Source organism: Mastigoproctus giganteus, chromosome 12 (genome assembly GCF_048544385.1).
Source record: "Mastigoproctus giganteus isolate SK-2022 chromosome 12, ASM4854438v1, whole genome shotgun sequence".
In the NCBI taxonomy this organism is placed as follows: Eukaryota; Metazoa; Arthropoda; class Arachnida; order Uropygi; family Thelyphonidae; genus Mastigoproctus; species Mastigoproctus giganteus.
Genome location: NC_143586.1, coordinates 30,738,016 through 30,758,335, shown reverse-complemented (window position 1 = coordinate 30,758,335; position 20,320 = coordinate 30,738,016). Strand labels below are relative to the sequence as shown.

At 35.4% G+C, this 20,320-nt stretch overlaps 1 protein-coding gene across 1 annotated transcript in view; it reads right to left on the bottom strand.

Moving 5' to 3' along the window:
- LOC150076845 (putative chitinase 10) overlaps positions 1 to 16,430 on the bottom strand; it is a 43,357-nt gene extending 26,927 nt beyond the window's left edge. The window contains exon 1 of the mRNA XM_090385614.1: positions 16,128 to 16,430. Within this exon, the coding sequence (XP_090241740.1) occupies positions 16,128 to 16,130 (3 nt within the window). The 5' untranslated portion in view covers positions 16,131 to 16,430. The remainder of the gene's footprint in view (positions 1 to 16,127) is intronic.
- Between the last annotated feature and the right edge of the window lie 3,890 nt (positions 16,431 to 20,320).

Sequence of the window (20,320 nt, the reverse complement as noted above, 5' to 3'; positions counted from 1 at the left end):
CGACTAACTCAACCTCATTGTGAAAAAGGCCCACAGAAATCCTCACATCATCGACAGGATCGAAACTCAGGTCTTTTCTAGTTGGTGTGGGGAGGACTGCGATTCTGAGCTACCCACGAGGGCAATACCACTTGCGAAATGTGTGTGTAATCAGGGAACTTCTAATTAAAACGGCACTAATAGAAAAGAAAAAAGAGACTATTTGGTGTCCTATTTTATCTTCGTTGGGACAACAGCACATGTGTTCACCATACCTTATAAGCTCGCTAAACTGGTTTCAATTTTTTTTGATTATTTTCCAAAAATTGGAAAAAAACAGGGTGATTTTTTTCAAATGATTAATCTTCACTCGAAATTGCTCACAGAAAGATAACCAATTACAAGTCAGGTTAACATAATTCCAATCAGATGCGAAAAGGATAGGATCAGTGTTTAAGGAAATGATATTTGGAATCCGGTAGAGAGAAACGTGAGTATCAATTTGATAAACTTTGGAGAGTAGAGAATTTGGTCTGAGTGGGAATTTACGTAATGCGAGAGGAATTTTCCACCAAAATACTTCCCAAAGAAGAGGACAGTCAACTTTTGAATCATACATTTAGGAGGGACAGATTTTTCTTTAGAATATTGATTTCAAGGTTTAAACATTCAGCCATGGTGATTTTTGAGATGACTTACTGAAAGTTGGCTTTACAATAGCCAAAACATTTTAGAAACCAATATTCGATTTCAGGAGAGTTTTTCAAAATTGCAATTGGCAACTGTATCCCAAAGAGGGGAGGAGTAAAGAACGGTTGGTTTAAAGATCACGTTAAAATACTGAAGATGTTTTTGCAATATCCAACGGTTTTTTGTGAATTTTTTAAAAGCAGTTAATATGGGGAGAAAAACTAAATTTGGTATTTAAAAAACTCCAAGGACTTTGTGCGCATCAATTTTATTAATGAGGATATGATTTAAAGAGATTCAAATATCAAAAGGCCACTTTTTGAAAGAAATTTGCCAATGTCAGATTTAGAAGTTTATTGAAAGATTAAACGAAGCAAGATTATCCACGAATTCTTCAATGGTTTTGAAGAGTAGGTTTTCTGAGAGAAGGAAGGAGTCAAAGGAATCACAAGTAGACAAAGTTTTTACGTCATCAGCAATCGGAGATTTCATTAAGGTGACTTTTCAAGAAAAGCTGAAGAAAGGAGCAGAAAACAGAAGTGCCAAAAGAATACCACTTGATGGAATGTCAGATAAAGCAATCAATCTCCTCGAAAAGCTGTTAATGTTAACCATTAAAGATCGCGGGTTGAATGGATCAGAAAGGAAACTGAAGATGTTAAACCATTTTTAAAAATACTTCTGCTCATTGGTGTCCTCTTCGGATCGCAGCACAGTAACACCCATCGCTTCTTCCATACTGTATGAAAAAGAACTGAGTGAGAATACCATATAGAAAGTGAGGAGGGAGATAAACTTTTATTAGCTTTTTTCAACTGTGGCCCACTTTGTTGGTCTCGGCTGAGGCCTGCACAATTTCTCTCTGAAAAATATTGCATCTTTTTATGCCACAAATAGTCACTTGAAAGATGCGAAAGACTTACTATGATACGTTATTGCTTGATGGCTTATTGCCTCAGTGCTTATAATGAATAACTTCCAACCCAATCTCAGGTCAGTGGAAATCATAAAGTTACAAAATGTAGTAAAAAATACAGCACTCTGTGTATCAGGGTATTTCCCCTCATTTAAGTGAAGTTCGTCCTCGGGCAATAGTTAATGAACTGACAAGTAGATGGCGATGAAACCATTACACTAAGCCTCCCCAAGTACTTCTTGTTAATCCTTGATCTTAAGCACAGTAAATGTGTAGATCTTGATCTTCCTCATCCAGCTGTCCAACTGAACTGGTCCCTAATGATTTCTCTTCCACGGCACACCAGAATAATTTTTTGTAGCAAAATCTCATTAGCTGTGCTAAATATGCAAATGAAAGTTCCAAACGCATAATGATATATATCTTGTGCAAAAATACCACCAGTCAAACTTTGACAGCAAGAAGTTACGTAAGCTATTGAAATCCAAGAGAATGTGAAATGTACTCAACTAGGGTTCAAGGTTAATGACTTAAATTAATGAAATTCTTTCTTAATTGTCCAATAAAATGCTCTCTAACAAAAAGAAATACTTTACAAAAAGAAGAAGTACAAGTTCATAAATACTTTTTATGTTCATAATTTCTATTTTATGCAAAAGAATGATAAAAGAGAATGATAAAAGTAGCACGCGTAATTAAACAAGATGTCGAGACCTCTTGTTAAAAAACAAATCGTACCACTGTAGCCTGCTATTGTATCTACATGAGACCTACTAACTAGGCCACGGAGTTAGTTGGTTGGTTGTTGTAGGATTTTTAGAACCATCAGCAACTTAGACCATTTTGCGCCGTATATAATATGTCCTTAAATTGCGTGTCTTCTGCGGTTTGGTCTTTTCCGCTAGGAGTAGGAAGAACAGCCAGTACAACAACTGTGGTACCAACATGACCAAGGCACGGACTGAGTAAAGCTCATAAATGTTTTTCGCGTTAGAGACAGGATTCGAACCGGGGCCTTTTCCAATGAGACATACATAAACAAGAACAATGCAGATTAAAAGAATACTGGTACTTATCAAGAGCAACGGATAGAATTCTAGCGGCACATTATCATCACAAATTTAACTTGAAAAAGTGGACAAAAAAATTCCTAAACATATTATAGAACTATACACAAATGAGGATTAAGGCGCATATGTGGAGAAGGCCCAGGAATTCACTTTCATTTGCAATAGAATAAACTATATTCACTGTGTAATTGCCTGCTGTTAAGTCAACAAATTGAATTTAGTATAAAGTGTATAAAATTAATGTTTCTTGTTTTTTTCTAAAAAAAATGAATAATAGTTAAAAATCATTTTACCATATAATGTCATCACTAAAAATAGTGATTTACAGTATTTCGATAGGTTATAATTAAAGTTCATTTGTTTCCACGCATTTCCAAAGAAAACTACACACTATGGACATGATGCATCCGAAAATTATTCTGAGAATATCCAAATTGATTACCACATATAGTTGATAGCATGCAAATAAAAATCGTGCATGGGTATTAAAGGGTAAGAGTAGGTGCTCGTAAATCATTTCTGTGTCCTTCGTTATCTTAGGCATCAGCAAGACGCGCCCCCTTGGTGGTGACTTTTGGAACTATTTCTGCATAATTATTGTCATCCTCGTCTCTATGATACACCTACCAATTATGAATGCTTTCTACCAATCAGTTATCTCTAAAGTTGCGTTGGAGTAAGTGAACTTTAATTATAGCCGCCCTGTGCATGTCTCTATTAGTTCGTTTCATAACCATTTCAATGAGGATCGTGGGTCTTCTCCGGGTATTATTATCTCTTTTATTTTTATTTTACAGTCTTCGTTGCTGAAAACATGAACAGCAAAATCGAGAACTTCAAAGCAACCGGTGATGACTTGATCCGGGTGTTTAATTTATACGTAAGTCGCTGGTCTAACCACTCTCCCTCATCACCAAATCCTGCCGGACCTGTCTGCCTCAAATGACCATCAGTCACTTGAAGAAAAGTTTCTATAAATTCAACTGGCTGAAACCAGTGTTACAGATATCGGAGGGAACAATCTCGTAAGGCTAGTTTTTTCCCTCAGATATTTATTCATCCCCGAAAGTGATCTATGAAACATGAACATCAGAAATAAGGTCAAGAAACAAAAAAGAATTTGGGACTTCCATTCAAATTCTAGGTAAAATGTACAGGTGTTAGAAAAATGCCATTTTTTTTTCGAAATCGAGAGAAATTATGACCTAAATACAGCAATATAATTATCCATTCGGTATTTGAGATTCAAAAATAAATAAATAATGTGGGACATTCACACCAGGATATCATTAACTCTTGTAGAAATCATTTTTGAAACCCTTTACAAATAATCAAAGGAAATACGATTTTTTTATTTTATTTTACATGTTTATGTTCCGTTGATTAAATTGTGTGAGACAATGCAGATGTCGCCACATTGTCCTATCGATTACCATGGTAACAAAGTCGTCTGTTCCAGTTTCTATCATTTATTGAATGCTGCTGCAAATAAATATTAATTTTTAAATTTTCTTTTAAAATAAATTAATGCAGTTTATGTATTATTGTATTTAAATCTTTGTATATTATTATTATTATTATTTATTATGAACATTTCTTTCACAAAAATATTTAAATTTGAATAAAACTGGAATTTTTTGTAAACCTTTATGAATTATTTTTTATTTTGAAACTTTTATGAATTCAAAATAAAATTATTATTATGTATGACTTTATTATTTATTTATTTTACCAATGGCCACACGGTGTAAGGAAGCCTATGGCATATGCTGCAACAGCAAAGAAAAATATAATAATAAATAAAAAGTAAAATAAAAAATAAAAACAAAATAATAATAATAAGAACAAGAAAATTATTAAAAAATGAATAATTAATAAGAGAAAAGGAAATAAACAACCTATACGGTTCCCTCCTCCCGTAGGTAATCCAAGTGACCTTTGAATTTCCCCAAACTGTCAGCCTCTACCACTCATGTTGATAACTTATTCCAGTAATTTCTGACTCACTGGCTAAAATAAAACTTCCTGCAATTCAATCTAAACAGCCCCCCCCCGTAACTTGAATCAATGGCCTCTAATTCTACAATCATTTATAACCGTAAAAATTTCGCCCTCATTCATTTTACTGATGCCTCTCAGAGTCTTAAACCCCTCAATCAAGTCTCCTCTAAGGTGCCTAGTTTCCAAGCTCTGCAACTCACATATTCGAAGTCTTTCCTCATATGGACGCCCTTTTGCGGATCTCGCCAGACGAGTTACTCGTCTTTGGACCTTTTCAAGAAGCTCGATGTCTTACTTTAGGTGCGGTCTCCATACTTGAACACAGTATTCTAAGTGTGATCTAACAATAGTCTTATACAATGCATTATCCCGTCCTTATCTCTACCAGAAAATGTTCAAAAAATCATCGATAGGACACCATGGGCCTTCCTTGCAACCACTCTACAATGCTCAGAGAATTTCATGTCTGGTCGTATCGTAACTCCAAAGTCTCTTTCTTCCACTACTGACTAGTTCAACTCCACTAAGTGTATAAGTTATTATGGGATTGCTGTTCCCCAGGTGTAAGCACTTCGCTGAATTACAAGCATAGGTGCCACTTTTCTGACCATCCCTGAAGTCTATCTAGATCACTCTGAAGATGGCGGTGCTCATTAACTACTCTACCAATCTTTATATCATCTGCAAATTTAGACATCACACCGTCTATCCCTTCATCGATGCCATTTATGAAAATCAAAAACAACAGTAGTCCTAATACTGATCCTTGGGGAACCCCACTTCTTATATCAACCGAATCTCAGGAATAACCATTTATCACAACACTCTGCCTCCTGCTATCCATCTAAGGATTTTCCCTGTGATTCCAACTTGTTCCAGCTTTTTCAGTAACCACTCATGTGGGACTGAGTCCAATGCTCTGCAAAAATAGTTAGAATTTATTTTGCAATGAATTATGATAGCAACGTTAAATGTTTTAAAATTGCGCAATGACAACTATTAACGAACCAGAGTGGTTTTTAGGGTTCACTAATATTAACTTCGACTTAATTCATGGGGGGGAGTTGTTCCATCGACCGTGACGAATTCTGGTAATCACCTTCTTTTTATCTAACGAATTAGTGTAACGAAACGGGCAGTTTAACGTTTTGCCATGGATGCTGAGCCGACCACCCTTCTCGCGTGCTGATGCGTTCCGATTATTTCTCTCCTTTTTTTTTTATTTTGAATCGTTTTTCTGTATGATAGATTTTAAAATGATTGACGTGTACTCTTGGGAAACTGGGCATTAAAAAGATGATTTATTCCTCTCGAGTGATTTTTTTTTTTTTTTTTTAAATACCCAACTTAAATCAATGGTACATTTAATTTTTAAATAGCACAGCCTAGAAAATATTTCAATATAAATATTCAATTTTCAATCATGATAAACAGAACTGCATCTGCATCATTTATCAAATACAAGTAATATTTCCAACAGAAATAATTATTAATAAATATTACTTTTATTTAAAACAATATTTATTTTAGAAATCAATAAAGAAAATAATGCGCTTTTTATTTTAACTTTTGAATGAAAATTCTATCGTATCTTAATTTTAATTTATTAATATTTTAGTGTAATTAGAAAATAAAACCAGAAAGAAGTTTCTTAAAATAGTCACAATAATCAAGTTAGATTTCTTCATTATAATTGTGTATGCAAAACAAGGCCCTCTACCGGGCGATTTTAATTACTAAGCTTTAATGCTTCAATAAAATACATAAATTAATAGAATTAATTTATGTATTTTATAATATTTAAAAAATCTAATAATAATAATAATATTAATTAGGATTAGTGAAATAAATTACTGATTTATCAAATTTATTATTAAGAAGTTTCTTAAAATAGGCAAACACAATACAAACGTTGTAATCGTTTGGTTTCTTCGTTATACTTGTATATGCAAAACAGTGCCCTCTGCCGGGCATTCTCAATTACCAAGCTTTAAGCTTCAATAAAATACATAAATTAAAATAATTACATATGCAGACTCCTGCCAATCTTTGTCAAATATTTAAAAAGTCTATTAATAATAATAATAATTTATTTAAATAAATAATAATTAATTTCCCACCTTGAAATTAATAATAATTTCAAGGTGGGAAAGACGAACGCCTGGATTCCTAATACATGTCTACAGACTACTTCGGCCTGTTTCGTGCCGTTTGCTCTTTGTTGCAGTTGTGTGCATTTTTCAGATGGCATTTTAAATAGATGGCGCCCCAAAACGAAACAGAGTACAGTTATGCACTAGCTGTTAATCCCAAGTTCATTTTAATGGAAAATCAACACGTGCTGTACCATTATGTGTGTTTCTTATTTTTTTGCGCGCTGGTGTATATTTTTTGTTTCTTTTCGGTTTCTCTCTTACAGCGATGACCTATATATGACGAAGACTGTGAAGTGCCCGAAACATGCACGCTTTGTGCTTTCACCCGCGTAAGGGAAGAAACTGTAAACAATTTCACGTCTCTGCTTCTAACCTACTTCTATTCTGTATTTGTAATCGGGATCATCAAGTGATGAAAGCCCTTTTCCCTGCAGGAATTAAAAAGATATACTTGTAGTGTATTTTCCTCGCTGTTTCTTTCCCCCCCCTACTTAATAACACACCAGCGACTCAGCTCTGAGACCTGTCTCAAAGATCTGATAAGCACGTGCTCACGGAGAAACGATGCTCCTTCAGTGACTTATAAATAAAATTAGTGTTTCTCGTTGGAGGTTTTATATTTTCCAAGATCTTTATTTACCAAACGTTGTAATTTATTGAAATTATCTCATTGTTTAAAAGTCGTTTGGTTAACTTGTTGCAAATATTGCATTTCTCACAAACCGTTTGGTTAATTTATTGCCAAGAATGTTCGGTAAAGTTTATTGCAAAGAATGTTTGGTTAATTTATTGCAAATATCTCAAGTCGTTTGGTTAACTTGTTGAAAATATTGCATTGGTCAAAAGCCGTTTGGTTAATTTACTGAAAAGAACTTTTGGTTAATTTATTGCAAATATCTCAAGTCGTTTGGTTAACTTGTTGAAAATATTGCATTGGTCAAAAGCCGTTTGGTTAATTTACTGAAAAGAACTTTTGGTTAATTTACTGAAAAGAACTTTTGGTTAATTTATTGCAAATATCTCAAGTCGTTTTGTCAACTTGTTCCAAACATTGCATTGATTACAAGTCGTTTGGTTAATTTATTGAAAAGAACGTTTGGTTAATTTATCGAAAAGAACGTTTGGTTAATTTATTGAAAAGAACGTTTGGTTAATTTATCGAAAAGAACGTTTGGTTAATTTATTGAAAAGAACGTTTGGACTAAGGCGCATTTAGGGCTAGAGCCTCAAGCTGCGAACAAATTTAGACTATGTATATAAAGTGCTTAGCATCATAATACACAGCCATTTCTGAATAAACAGAAAATTTTTAAGGTGGCATCGTTTTAGGTTATATCTCATATTGTGAATGCCTTCACAACGAGTTGCCATGATATTGCACTACTTCGAATAAGTAACGCTTCACCTAAGGAGAAGACTAGTGTTACTTACTTATTGGGTGGTGGTACCTATCTGAGAATAAGTAACACTAGTCTTCTCCTTAGGTGAAGCGTTACTTATTCGAAGTAGTGCAATATCATGGCAACTCGTTGTGAAGGTATTCACAATATGAGATATAACCTAAAACGATGCCACCTTAAAAATTTTCTGTTTATTCAGAAATGGCTGTGTATTATGATGCTAAGCACTTTATATACATAGTATAAGAACGTTTGGTTAATTTATTGAAAAGAACGTCTGGTTACTTTATTGCAAAGAACGTTTGCTTACTTTATTGCAAAGAAAGTTTGGTTACTTTGTTGCAAAGAACGTTTGGATACTTTGTTGCAAAGAACGTTTGGTTAATTTATTGCAAATAGCTCAAGTTGTTTGGTTAACTTGTTGAAAATATTGCATTGGTCACAGCTCGTTTGGTTAGTTCACTGAAAAGAAGTTTTGGTTAATTTATTGCAAATATCTCAAGCCGTTTTGTCAACTTGTTCCAAACGTTGCAATGGAACGTTTGGAACAAGTCGTTTGGTTAATTTATTGCAAAGAGCGTTTGGTTAATTTATTGCAAAGTAAATTTGGTTAATTTATTGCAAAGAACGTTTGGTTACTTTACTGCAAAGTAAATTTGGTTAATTTATTGTTTTCAACAAGTTGTTTGGTTAACTTGTTGAAAATATTGCATTAGTCACAGGTCGTTTGGTTAATTCACTGAAAAGAACTTTTAGTTAATTTATTGCAAATATCTCAAGTCGTTTTGTCAACTTGTTCCAAACATTGCATTGTTCACAAGCCGTTTGATTAATTTATTGGGATAGAACGTTTGGTTAATTTATTGGAAATATCTCAAGTCGTTTGGTTAACTTGTTCTAAACATTGCATTGCTCCCAAGTCGTTTGGTTAATTTATTGCAAAGAACGTTTGGTTAATTTATTGCAAAAGTCGCATTGTTTACATGACATTTAGCTAACTTGTTGCACATGTCATTGATTACAAATCATTTGGTAATCTTGTTGCAGAGGTCGCGTTGTTTAAAAGTCATTTAAAATTGCTTTCGCTATTCATTTATTTAATTCTATTTATTTTTATTTTGTCTATTTTTGTTATTATTTTATTTTATTTATTTATTTTTGCAATTTTAAAGAGCGTAATTTGTAATTATATTATATATTTATTTTTTTTAATTTTGTAATTTTTAAGCAATAACCTTTTAAACAAAGGTCTGAAAGTTTGATTAATTTTCAAAGATCATATTATTAACGAGTCGTTTGGTTAACTTTTAAATATCGTTATTTACAAGTCGTTTGCCAACAGAGAATGTGATTTTTTTCAAATCGCATTATCTGTTGGCATTTTTTACAATTCGTGTGATTAATTTGTGGAAAATATCTCATTGCTCAAGTCAAATGGTTAATTTACTCCAGAGATCTCATTGCTTCCAGTCGGCTGCTTAATTTATTGTAAAGATCGTTTGATTAATTTATTGCATAGATCGAAATAAATATCATTGTTGTAATATAACACAGGTTAACTGTCGTTTGGTTTTACATGTAAAACAAAAAATTACAAATCGTTTGGTTGTCTTGCTGCAAAAGATTCACGTTTACGAGTTATTTGATTAAGGTATTGCAAAGACCGCATTTCCTACAAGCTGTCTGATTACTTTGTTGCAGAAATTGCGTGATTCACAAGTCGTTTGATTAAAGCATTGCAAAGATCGTATGCTTAATTCGTTGCAAAAATCCCATTGATTGTTTCCTGTCGTCTAATTAATTTATTTCAAAGGTCGTTTGGTTAATTTATTGCAAATATCATTGGTCGTTTGGTCGATCATTGTTTACAGGTCGTTTGGTCGTTGAGTGGGGCTATATTGGAAAGGTCGTTTGGTTAATTTGTTGTAAAAATTGCATTGCTTACAAATCTTTCGGTTGGATCCCTTTGATTAATTGATAAAATGAAATTAGATGGCCAATTAAATTATTTTGTATTAAATAAAATTCGATGCAGCTGAATCCAACTCTTCTGTTCACCCTTATCAATGATTGCCAAACTTAATATTCATCTAATGGATTAACCAAATTCTTTTTTAATAAAATTAACAAACCGGAAAAGGCGAACTCACCATCTCTGAAAGTCAAATAAACAGGATGAGTTAGTTTTTCTACCAACATTTATGGATATTAGAATGCATTTAAGTGCTCAACGGTGCCATTTCCATTAACCCTCTCCAAAGAACGACGCGTAGTTTGACAGAACAAGTTTAACTAAAGCAGTTCGTTGTACCACGCGCCAGGAAATTCGTGGACTGACCAAAGGATGAAAACCAGACAGAAAAAAGCGACACATCTTATAACCTTTACAGTACAAAGACGAACACGGTAGCTGCTAACCTCTAAGACGCTTACCAAGACGAGTTCTTCGGCCTAATTTCTTAGCAGTGATGCTAATGAAACCAAAAAGATAAATTGAAACTTTGACAAGGCAAACTGGTTGATATATTAACTTCGTTGTTTGAAATCATTTAGACTTCAGACAGGTGAAATCAATGACGTGGTTAATGGAATCCATGTTTTACTTTGCTGATTCAGTCCAACACCATGGATAAAGCACTTCGCAAAAAATGTCAATGACAGAAGAAATTCTTTTTTTTCTGAAAGTTGGTCTAAAGTTGCAAGTAAGAAACATCTTCCAGTTATGCTCCTCGGACAAAACCGGTTGATCAATGATGAAGAATCATACAAACTAAATTTCACCCACTGTAATTAACCCCATTTCGGTCTGAGTTCTGGTACTCTTTTTTTCGATAATTTCTTAATAATTATATGCTAATATCCTGAGTAATTATCTTAATTTTTTTTTCTTAACCGATTTGTTACTAATGGTTTAGATAATTAAGTTTGAATTATAATTGCATTTGGACAATATTTTTAACCCAATTGATTGTGGTGTTTGAAATGTAGTGAGCACGTGTCACCTGATAGTTAGATAACTAACGATTCTAGACGTTTGATTATAAAATGCCATGGTCCTGGTCATATTTCTTCGATTAAATTGGCTAATATTTGCATAAAATGGTTAAGGTGGTTGATTGATTCATCACCTTCAGGATTGGTAAAAAGAACGCGGACTTCGAAATGACACCACGTTGAGAAATATGAATAATTAAGACAATATACACTCAGTGATCACAGAATTATGACCACCTAATCTAAAACCATGGTTGACCATTGTTCGTACGGATTTTTCCCTGTGAAAAGTTAGGTTTTTCGTCCAGAAAAGAAGGCAAATCGACTACAGAACACACAATAGACATGGGCAGTTGAAATGACTTTCTCGGTGACCCTAATATTATAGTTTAGTTTTAGATCTCACTAGTGAAACGTTGGTCCATACGCGCCAAGGGTTATAGTTCTTTCCAGAAGCACATACCCCCATATTAAGCAACTACCATCACTTTGTTGGATAGTGGAAACCATGCACGATGGCCCATGGACTCGTGTTGTTTGTGCCAAACATGATGGCGTCCATCGTACGTTGTGCCCAGTATTTCGACTCATCCTACCAGCACACTCGTTTACAGTCCTCCAGTGTCCAACCAGCATTCCCATCAACGTGAGGAGAGGGTGTCACTTGAGTCGTCTGGTGTGGAACTCCATATGTCTGAGTGTGCTGAGCATCATTTGGATATTATTCACGCATTCACCATGTTGTATTGGATGTCAACTGTCGCACAGTGACCTGCTGTTGAGCCCGTACAATGCACTGCATCCTCTGCTCACCACAAATCCTTGAGCAATCCTTTACAGTTCTTTTGGCGGAGGTGAGTTGACCCATTCCACATCATTCTTTATACACCTTGAGCAACCAACAAGACGCGCCGTTTCCGATATGGAAGCACCCGACGCACGAGCCCTCACAATCATGCTCCTTTGAAACTCCATAATATCATTACTACGTTCCATAACTGCTATTTTGACTAGATGCAAATTACCACTGTTCTAGTGTACGAAGATGTTCAGCATTTTATACTGCAAGCTATGTCCATTGTGGATGGGGTGGTCATAATTCAGTGATCCCTGAGTGTATATAATTAAATGACATTATCCCCAATGAAACTGTCCTTCCCAGTATTGCGCGCAAAATACTCCCGATCCACTTCATTATGATACTTTTACAATTACTTCTCTCATCTTTCATTCTAGTTGATGATCTAGTCGGAGAATTATACCATCAACAATTGCCTTGAGAATGTCGAAATGCTGACCTCACGTTGGATTGCCTGCTTTACATCTGCTTTAGAAGTTGAGAAATCTCTACAGATGTTTCAAGTAACCCAATAACAAAAAGTCTGAGAGTATGAGGTCTGGTGATGTGGTAGGAGGTCAAGGATATAGAAATGTCGACCGATAATGTATTCTCCACCTAATTTTGCCCGTAGAAAGACCTTCACACTATTTTCAATTCAAGGAATAGCACCATCATCAAGAAGAGCACGTTTGCTTAGACGCCATCTTAGTCTTCAGAACGACTCAGATATCGCTCTTCTTGCATTACTCTTTCCAACGAAGAAAAATTCGATAAAGTCGTTGAGTGTTTTAATTTATTTTAATTTGAGATGGACACTTGAGGCCGGGACTCATCAAGGTGTTATGAAGGACAATTAGAAGTCTTGGATCAGGCCAGATCACAGGTACTGTGACAATTGCTCACACCGATCCCCATTTCGTTGAGGGAGGTACTTGATCTCTCAAAGTTAAAAGAATAGGACTGGGCCTAATTGTCTTTTAATTTAAGATTTTATAGATTCCATAGAATACATATTTTTTAAAATGCTGGATTTATGGTTGCAACTCAACTCAACTTTAAAACCAAACTAGTAATATTTGGATGCTCAGGTTATCTGGAAATTGTTTTTAATCCCTCAATGGTTGGAATGAGTTTTTCCAAGAGGATAATTCGCCATGTAGAAGCCATAATTGCATTTCACAGAACCAGTTCCTGGAACATGAAAGCGAATTCGGCCAACTACGATAGCCTCCCCATTCACAGATCTCAATCGAACTGAGCATGTATGTGTTGAGATGGAACGAGCCCTCTGAAGTAGAGATCCTCAACCATTCAGTTTGCAGCTACTCTGGAAAACAATTGAGTCAACCTGGACCAGCATCTCTATGGCACTTTCATCACCTCGAGGAGTCCATGCTACAAAGAATCCAGATTATTCTGAAGCTGAGGTGAGACCTACTCGTTATTAAGCAGATGTACCTAATAAAGTGGATACCGAGTGTACAGTATTTGTTTGTCATATTCGGGTTACCTTAAAATTAATTCATCTATTCATGAATTGCATGTGTTTTCTAGTCGATTTGCGTGTTTTGATGGGCAAGAGAAAGCTAAATTTCCGGGAGAAAAAACCTTGCTATCTACGCCTGAGACCGACTAAATCAAACACAAATGGAAGAAAAGTCCAGTAATGTTCTTTGAGTTATTGAGGGAATTCGAACCCAATCATTTTCCACTTGGTTTGTCCTCGTGGATTGCAGAGTTGGTAGAATCGCCTCACATCGGGTGGAAAATACTTGAGTTCGAGTCCCGTCGAGAAGGTGAGGAATTTTTATGGGCCTTTTTCACACCGTGGCTGAGTTAGTCGGTCTCAGGCGAGGGTAGCATGGTTTTTTCTCCCGGAAACTCGGGTTTTTCGCCCAGCAAACAAAAAAATGGACCACAGAACACAATTTAGAGCAATTTATAGTATACAGGAGCAACCACCTGGTGTGTGAAAACAGTGATTATAACCACTGTGCTACCTGCAAGGGTTAATGGTAAAATCCGTAACTGGTATTCCAAATCACGAAAAGTCTTTAAACCATTCGTGATTGGAAGTGATGCAAAGTTAGATGACCTTTGCTGACAATCAGTTGGAGATCTAAAGTGTTTGAAAAGAGTGTCTAATCACAAAGTATCTATGATTTAGGGCCATGTCCCCTTTCTTTTTTTCTTAACGTTGGGAATCGAAGAGGGGTAAAAAGGGTTCAAATGAGCAGCATTTTTTTTTTCTTTTAAGATTCAGTTTCGGATACGTGACCAGGCGAACAATGAGCACCCATACACTGGAGCTAATTCTTCAAAGTTATTCAAATCGCCCAAGGCTGGACATTCGAATTCGCTCGTTAAATGATGCCTTGGAGCTTTCGCTTTTTGTTTTAAGTGACCTTGAATGGAAGAGTTGATTTATTCGAAATGATAAGAGGAGGGAGGGTAGGATCATTTAAAAAATAAGGGGTAAATTTTAATCTTGTTCAAAAAACACTGATGAGAATATGAGCTTTTGAATATTTGAGTCTGTCTTAGCCGAGCTCGCTATAATGAGTTTTTTTAGAAACATTTGTATCGATATGAGGGATAATGCAACTTAGGCGACACCTGGTGAACACTGAAGATAAAAAGCAAGGCATTTTAAATGTGAAATTGAAGCAAACACCATAAGATTCGTTTTTCTTTTGACGTAACCATGTGAAACCGGTGTACCCTTGGCCTATATACAACCTGCTGGTTGAGTCTTCATGCACACAAGGGAAAGGCAATCACACCTGGCGTCCATCCAAATAAAGAGAACACTGGACTCAAAGATGTGATATAAAATGGAGCATTCTTCTTATACGTCCTTCTACTTTTTGATAACAAGGATATATCTGCGACATTTCAGCGCCCTCTTCGGGCGAATATTTCTTACCATTAAATAATTACTGATAAATTATTGGAACTTTTTTTGATGAGTTCAGTAACTTTCATCTGCAATTAAAATAAGCATTTAAAACTTTCTATTGTTTTGCAATAAAAAGGAACGGATTGTTAATTCAGTTTCAATTTAAGCCATAATCGAAGATTCAAGGTATGGTCTGAGATAGGGTCTGCTGTCCAGAGTCTCTCTTTGGTCGCTGCATTCAGCTGGTCTTCGAACACCCCTTTTCATCCTTTTGGAATAAATCTAAGAAAGGGTTACAAAAACAGAAAATACCATGGTAAAACCATTATTGAGATGAGTCTCCAAAAATTGAGAACAGTTGTTGTTGGTGTGAGTTTTTAGGAGCATCAGCGACTAAAGTCATATTGCTTCGTGTATACTGTCTCTCAATTACGTATGTTCTGTGGTCAATTTTCTGTTTGCTGGACGAAAAACCCGTTTCCAGGAGAAATACCATGCTACCCTCATCTGAGACCGACTAACTCGGCCAAGTTCTGAAAAAGACCCATAAAAATTCCTCACGTCATCGACGGGACTCAAACTCAAGTCTTTTCCACCCGGTGTGGGGAAACTGCGATTCTACCAACTGTGCTACTCCCGAGAGCAATAAAATGAGTCTCCAAAAAGGAAACAGAATTGGACTGAATGCCTTCATCAGTTCAAAAATGCCCCTTCGGCATAAAATCAGTGAAAGTCATGAAAAATAAAACATCTTTGCGTCTTACAGATTTAAAATTCATCTGGTGAACACTGAAGATAAATCGATACTTATTTTTCTATCTTAGATGTCCATTATCTGTCGGTCTCAGGCGAGGATAGCATGGTTTTTCCTCCCGGAGACTCGTGTTTTTTGTCCAGCAAACAGAAAGTCGACCTCTGAACCCACTCAATTTACAGACAACACACGTGGAGCAATATGGCCTTAGTCACTGATGCTCCTAAAATCCTACTACAACAATTCATGTCCATTATCTTACCATTCACCTTCCATTAGACGATTTTCAAACCAAATACGAACACGCGCATGCTCCTTATAGAAATAAATATCTCTAGAAACTACCATTACAGCCAGAATACTTACTATATGGATTTTAGCTTAAAGAGATGTCTTACGTAGAAGATTTTACATATGAAAAACTTACCATATTGTTGGGAAGATCCACCTATCTTTGGAGGTGCTGTTCTTTTATCACTAGCGATGTTCCTCTGAGATGCAAAATATTCCAGTCTTAGATAACAATCTCGTCTTGCAACTTCTACCAGTCCAGATGACTCTCGCCGCGAGATATCTTATTTCCCAGGGTGTAGAGCATGCACGTGGAGAGAGAGAGAGAGAGTAGACCGATCACTAAGACTTCTCCAACCTCCTACGAACTGTTTTTACCTCAAACCTTCCTCACTGGTTTAGCGGCCTACTAAACGCAGCTGCTAACGGTACCTGATGTTTTGTATGACAATCTTAAAGACTTTGCTGTTTGGCCACTAGGGAAGTGTGACGGTGGTCACGTGAGCAAGCAACTGGTGGAGGCAGGGTTAGAAACTGGGTGACAGCGCTCACGGGAGACTAACGGGACTCGACACCTCTATTCAACAGGTAACGGACGCCTAGTTGATTTTCTCCTTTGTAAGGAAGCCATATTCCTTTCAAAATCGTGCGAAAAACAGAACAATTATTGATAATAATACTATCAATTATTTATTGATATCAATAAAAAAGTTTATTCAAGTTATTGAAATTTGTTACTGCCAGTTTTTACACATTTCTTTGATCTACCAGTTGTTGCTGGGTTTTAGGAGCATCAGCAACTAAGACCATATTGCTCTGTGTGTACTGTCTCTAAATTCGTGTGTTTTGTTTGCTGGATGAAAAATCAGAATTTTTGGGAGGAAAAACCATGCAACCATCGCCTGAGACCGATTAACTCGGCCACATTGTTAAAAAGATCTATAAAAATTCCTCACATCATTGATGGGAATCAAACTGTGGTCTTTTCCATCCCGTGTGGGGAGGAGGGGGATCCTACTAACTGTGCTACCCATGAGGGCTGTTCTACCACCTAGATCATCCACCTGTTACAGTGAGAACCAGTTCCTATTGAAATATTGGCTGCTTCCTGACCAAAGATCGCTTAAAATGTATGCAAAGATATCCTGAAGACATTTTGAGACGTCCAAAATATATCCTAATTTTAAAAGACCCAAAAATATCACAAAAGCACCTGACGTATCTACATACATCCTGATATCATCCAAAATGCACCCTAAAAACAATCAAATTCGTCAAAAATATATTCTAAAAATATCTATACATATCCAAATTTTGAAAGATCCTGAAACACCAAATAAGGAGAAGCCAAAATACATACAAAAACCATCCAAAATACACCCTAAAATATTCAAATACTCAAAAATATGTCCTAAAACATTCAAAGGAATAAGAATAGTCTAAAGGTATCACAATGTATCCAAATTTAAAAAAAAAAGCATCAGAATGACATCCAAAAGTATCCAATGACGTCCTAAATCATACAAAGAGATTCTAAAATTATCCAAAGAGATCTTAAAATTACCCAAAAAGCATCTTAAAATTATCCAAAGAGATCCTTAAATTATCCAAAAAGCATCCTAAAATTATCCAAAGAGATCCTAAAATTATCCAAAAGGCATCCTAAAAACTTTCAAAATCAGCAGAAGGCATCCCAAAGTCGTACAAAATACATCCTTAAAACATCTAAATATGTCAAAATATATCCAAAATTATGTCGTAAATATATCCTGAAAACATCCAGAGACATCCTGAAACTATCCAAAGACGTTCTATAATTATCGAAATACAGCCTTAAAAATCCAGTACATTCGAAAAGCGTCCAAAATATATCCAAAAACATCTAAATGACATCACAAAGTATCCAAAGACCTCCTAAATCATCCAAAGAGATCCTAAATTTATCCAAAAAGCATTCAAAAGACATCTTTAATTTAAAAAAACAAAAATCACCAAAAAATCAACCGAAGGCATACCAAAGTCGTACAAAATAGATCCTTAAAACATCTAAACATGTCAAAATATATCTTAAATACTATCCAAAATTATATTGTAAATATATCCTGAAAATATCGAGGGACAACCTAAAACTCTCTAAAAACATTCTATAATCATTCAAAAGACATCTCAAAAGAGTCCAAAATATAGCCTTGAAAATCCAATATCTCCCAAGAGCGTCCAAAATATATCCTAAAAACATCTAAAGACATCCAAGTGACATCCCAAAATATCCAAAGACGTCCTAAATCATCCAAAGAGATCCTAAAATTATCCAAAAAGCATCCTAAAATTATCAAAAAGACATCCGAAAAGCATTCAAAACACAAATTATCCAAAAGGTATCCTAAAAGCATTCAAAGACGTTCTAAATCATCCAAAGAGCATCCTAAAATTATCAAAAAGACATCCGAAAAGCATTCAAAACACAAATTATCCAAAAGGTATCCTAAAAGCATTCAAAGACGTTCTAAATCATCCAAAGAGATCCTAAAATTATCCAAAAGGCATCCTAAAAGCATTCAAAACACAAATTTTCCAAAAGGCATCCTAAAAGCGTTCAAAACACAAATTATCCAAAAGGCATCCTAAAAGCTTTCAAAATATATCCTTAATTAAAAAAATACTAAAAAATCAGCGGAAGCAACCCAAAATCGTACAAAATATATCCTTAAAACATTTAAAAATGTCAAAATATATCCTAAATATTATCCATAAATATATCCTAAATATCATCTAAAATATATCCAAAATTATATCGTAAATATATCCTGAAAGCATCCAGAGACATCCTAAAACTATCTAAAGACGTACTATAATCACCCAAAAGACATCCTTAAAAATCCAATACATCCGAAAAGTGTCCAAAATATAGCCTTAAAAATCCCATACCTCTCAAAAGTCTTCAAAATATATCCTAAAACATCCAAATGACATCCCAAAGTATCCAAGGACCTCCTAAATCATCCAAAGAGGTCCTAAAATTATCCAAATGGCATCATAAAAGCATTCAAAATGTATCCTTAATTAAAAAAAAAACACCAAAATATCAGCTGAAGGCATCCGAAAGTCCTGCAAAATACACTCTTGAAACATCTAAAAATGTCAAAATATATCTAAATATTATCCTAAATACTGCGTTGTTGTAGCGTTTTAGGGTCATCTGTAAATTGCATTTGTTCTGTGGTCGATTTTCTCTTTTCTCTTTTTTCTCCCGGAAACTCGTGTGAAAAAACCATGCTTCCCTCTCCTGAGACCGACTAACTCAGCCACGTTGTGAAAAAGCCCATAAAAGTTCCTCACATCATCGACGGGACTGGAACTCAAGCCTTTTCCACTCAGTGTGGGGACCATGATATCCATATTATCCAAAATTATATCGTAAATATATCCGAAATATCCATGGATCCTAAACTACCCAAAGACGTTCTTAAAAATCCAATACATCCGAAAAGCGTCCAAAATATAGCCCTCAAAATCCAACACCTCCCAAATGCGTCCAAAATATATCCGAAAACATTCAAAAGCATCCGATTGACATCCAAAAGTATCCAAAGACGTCCTAAATCATACAAAGAGATCCTAAAATTATCCAAAAGGCATCCTAAAAGCATTCAAAACACATTAAGGACATGGTGGAAAATCATGCTTCCTAGCATAATGCTTAGGAACAGAATCCTGCTATAATGCGCAATGCACTTCATGGATCATAATCGGTTAAGAGTCTTCAAAACCTTCCTGAAATGCCCATACAATATATTAAGTAGATTTTAGATCCTTGTTGGAGAAATGAAAGTCTGTACAGCCATCACGGCTCACACATCCTACCAATCCATAGCCGACAGAGGGCGGTGACTCTTTTTGTGGAATTTTTTTGCACACGGTTCAGGTAATTTAATTGACTCTGACATATTATTCGATCTTTATTACTCTACTCCAGGTTGACCTGTACAAAGGAATTTCTTAATAGTATTCATGGCTCGTGTTGTTTGTACATGTCCTTACCAAAAGTATGAGTTCAAGACTAAAGCAGCACTATAAATACTGTTGACAACAGTGTAACACACAACATGGAATGGAACAAGAAACAGAATAGGGTTGCTGGAATTCAAAATCAATTGCCGAGTTCGTAATACAACGTCTTGTTTCTCTGTATCGACTTGACACTCGCTGCAAACACACTTGTTTTCATGTTCCAAGCGAAAAGGGACATTCCCAATGGATTTTCCCACGTACTTCTGACACCCTTTGAACAGCTAAAGCAGACGATAACATCGCCGTTTCCTACTGTTT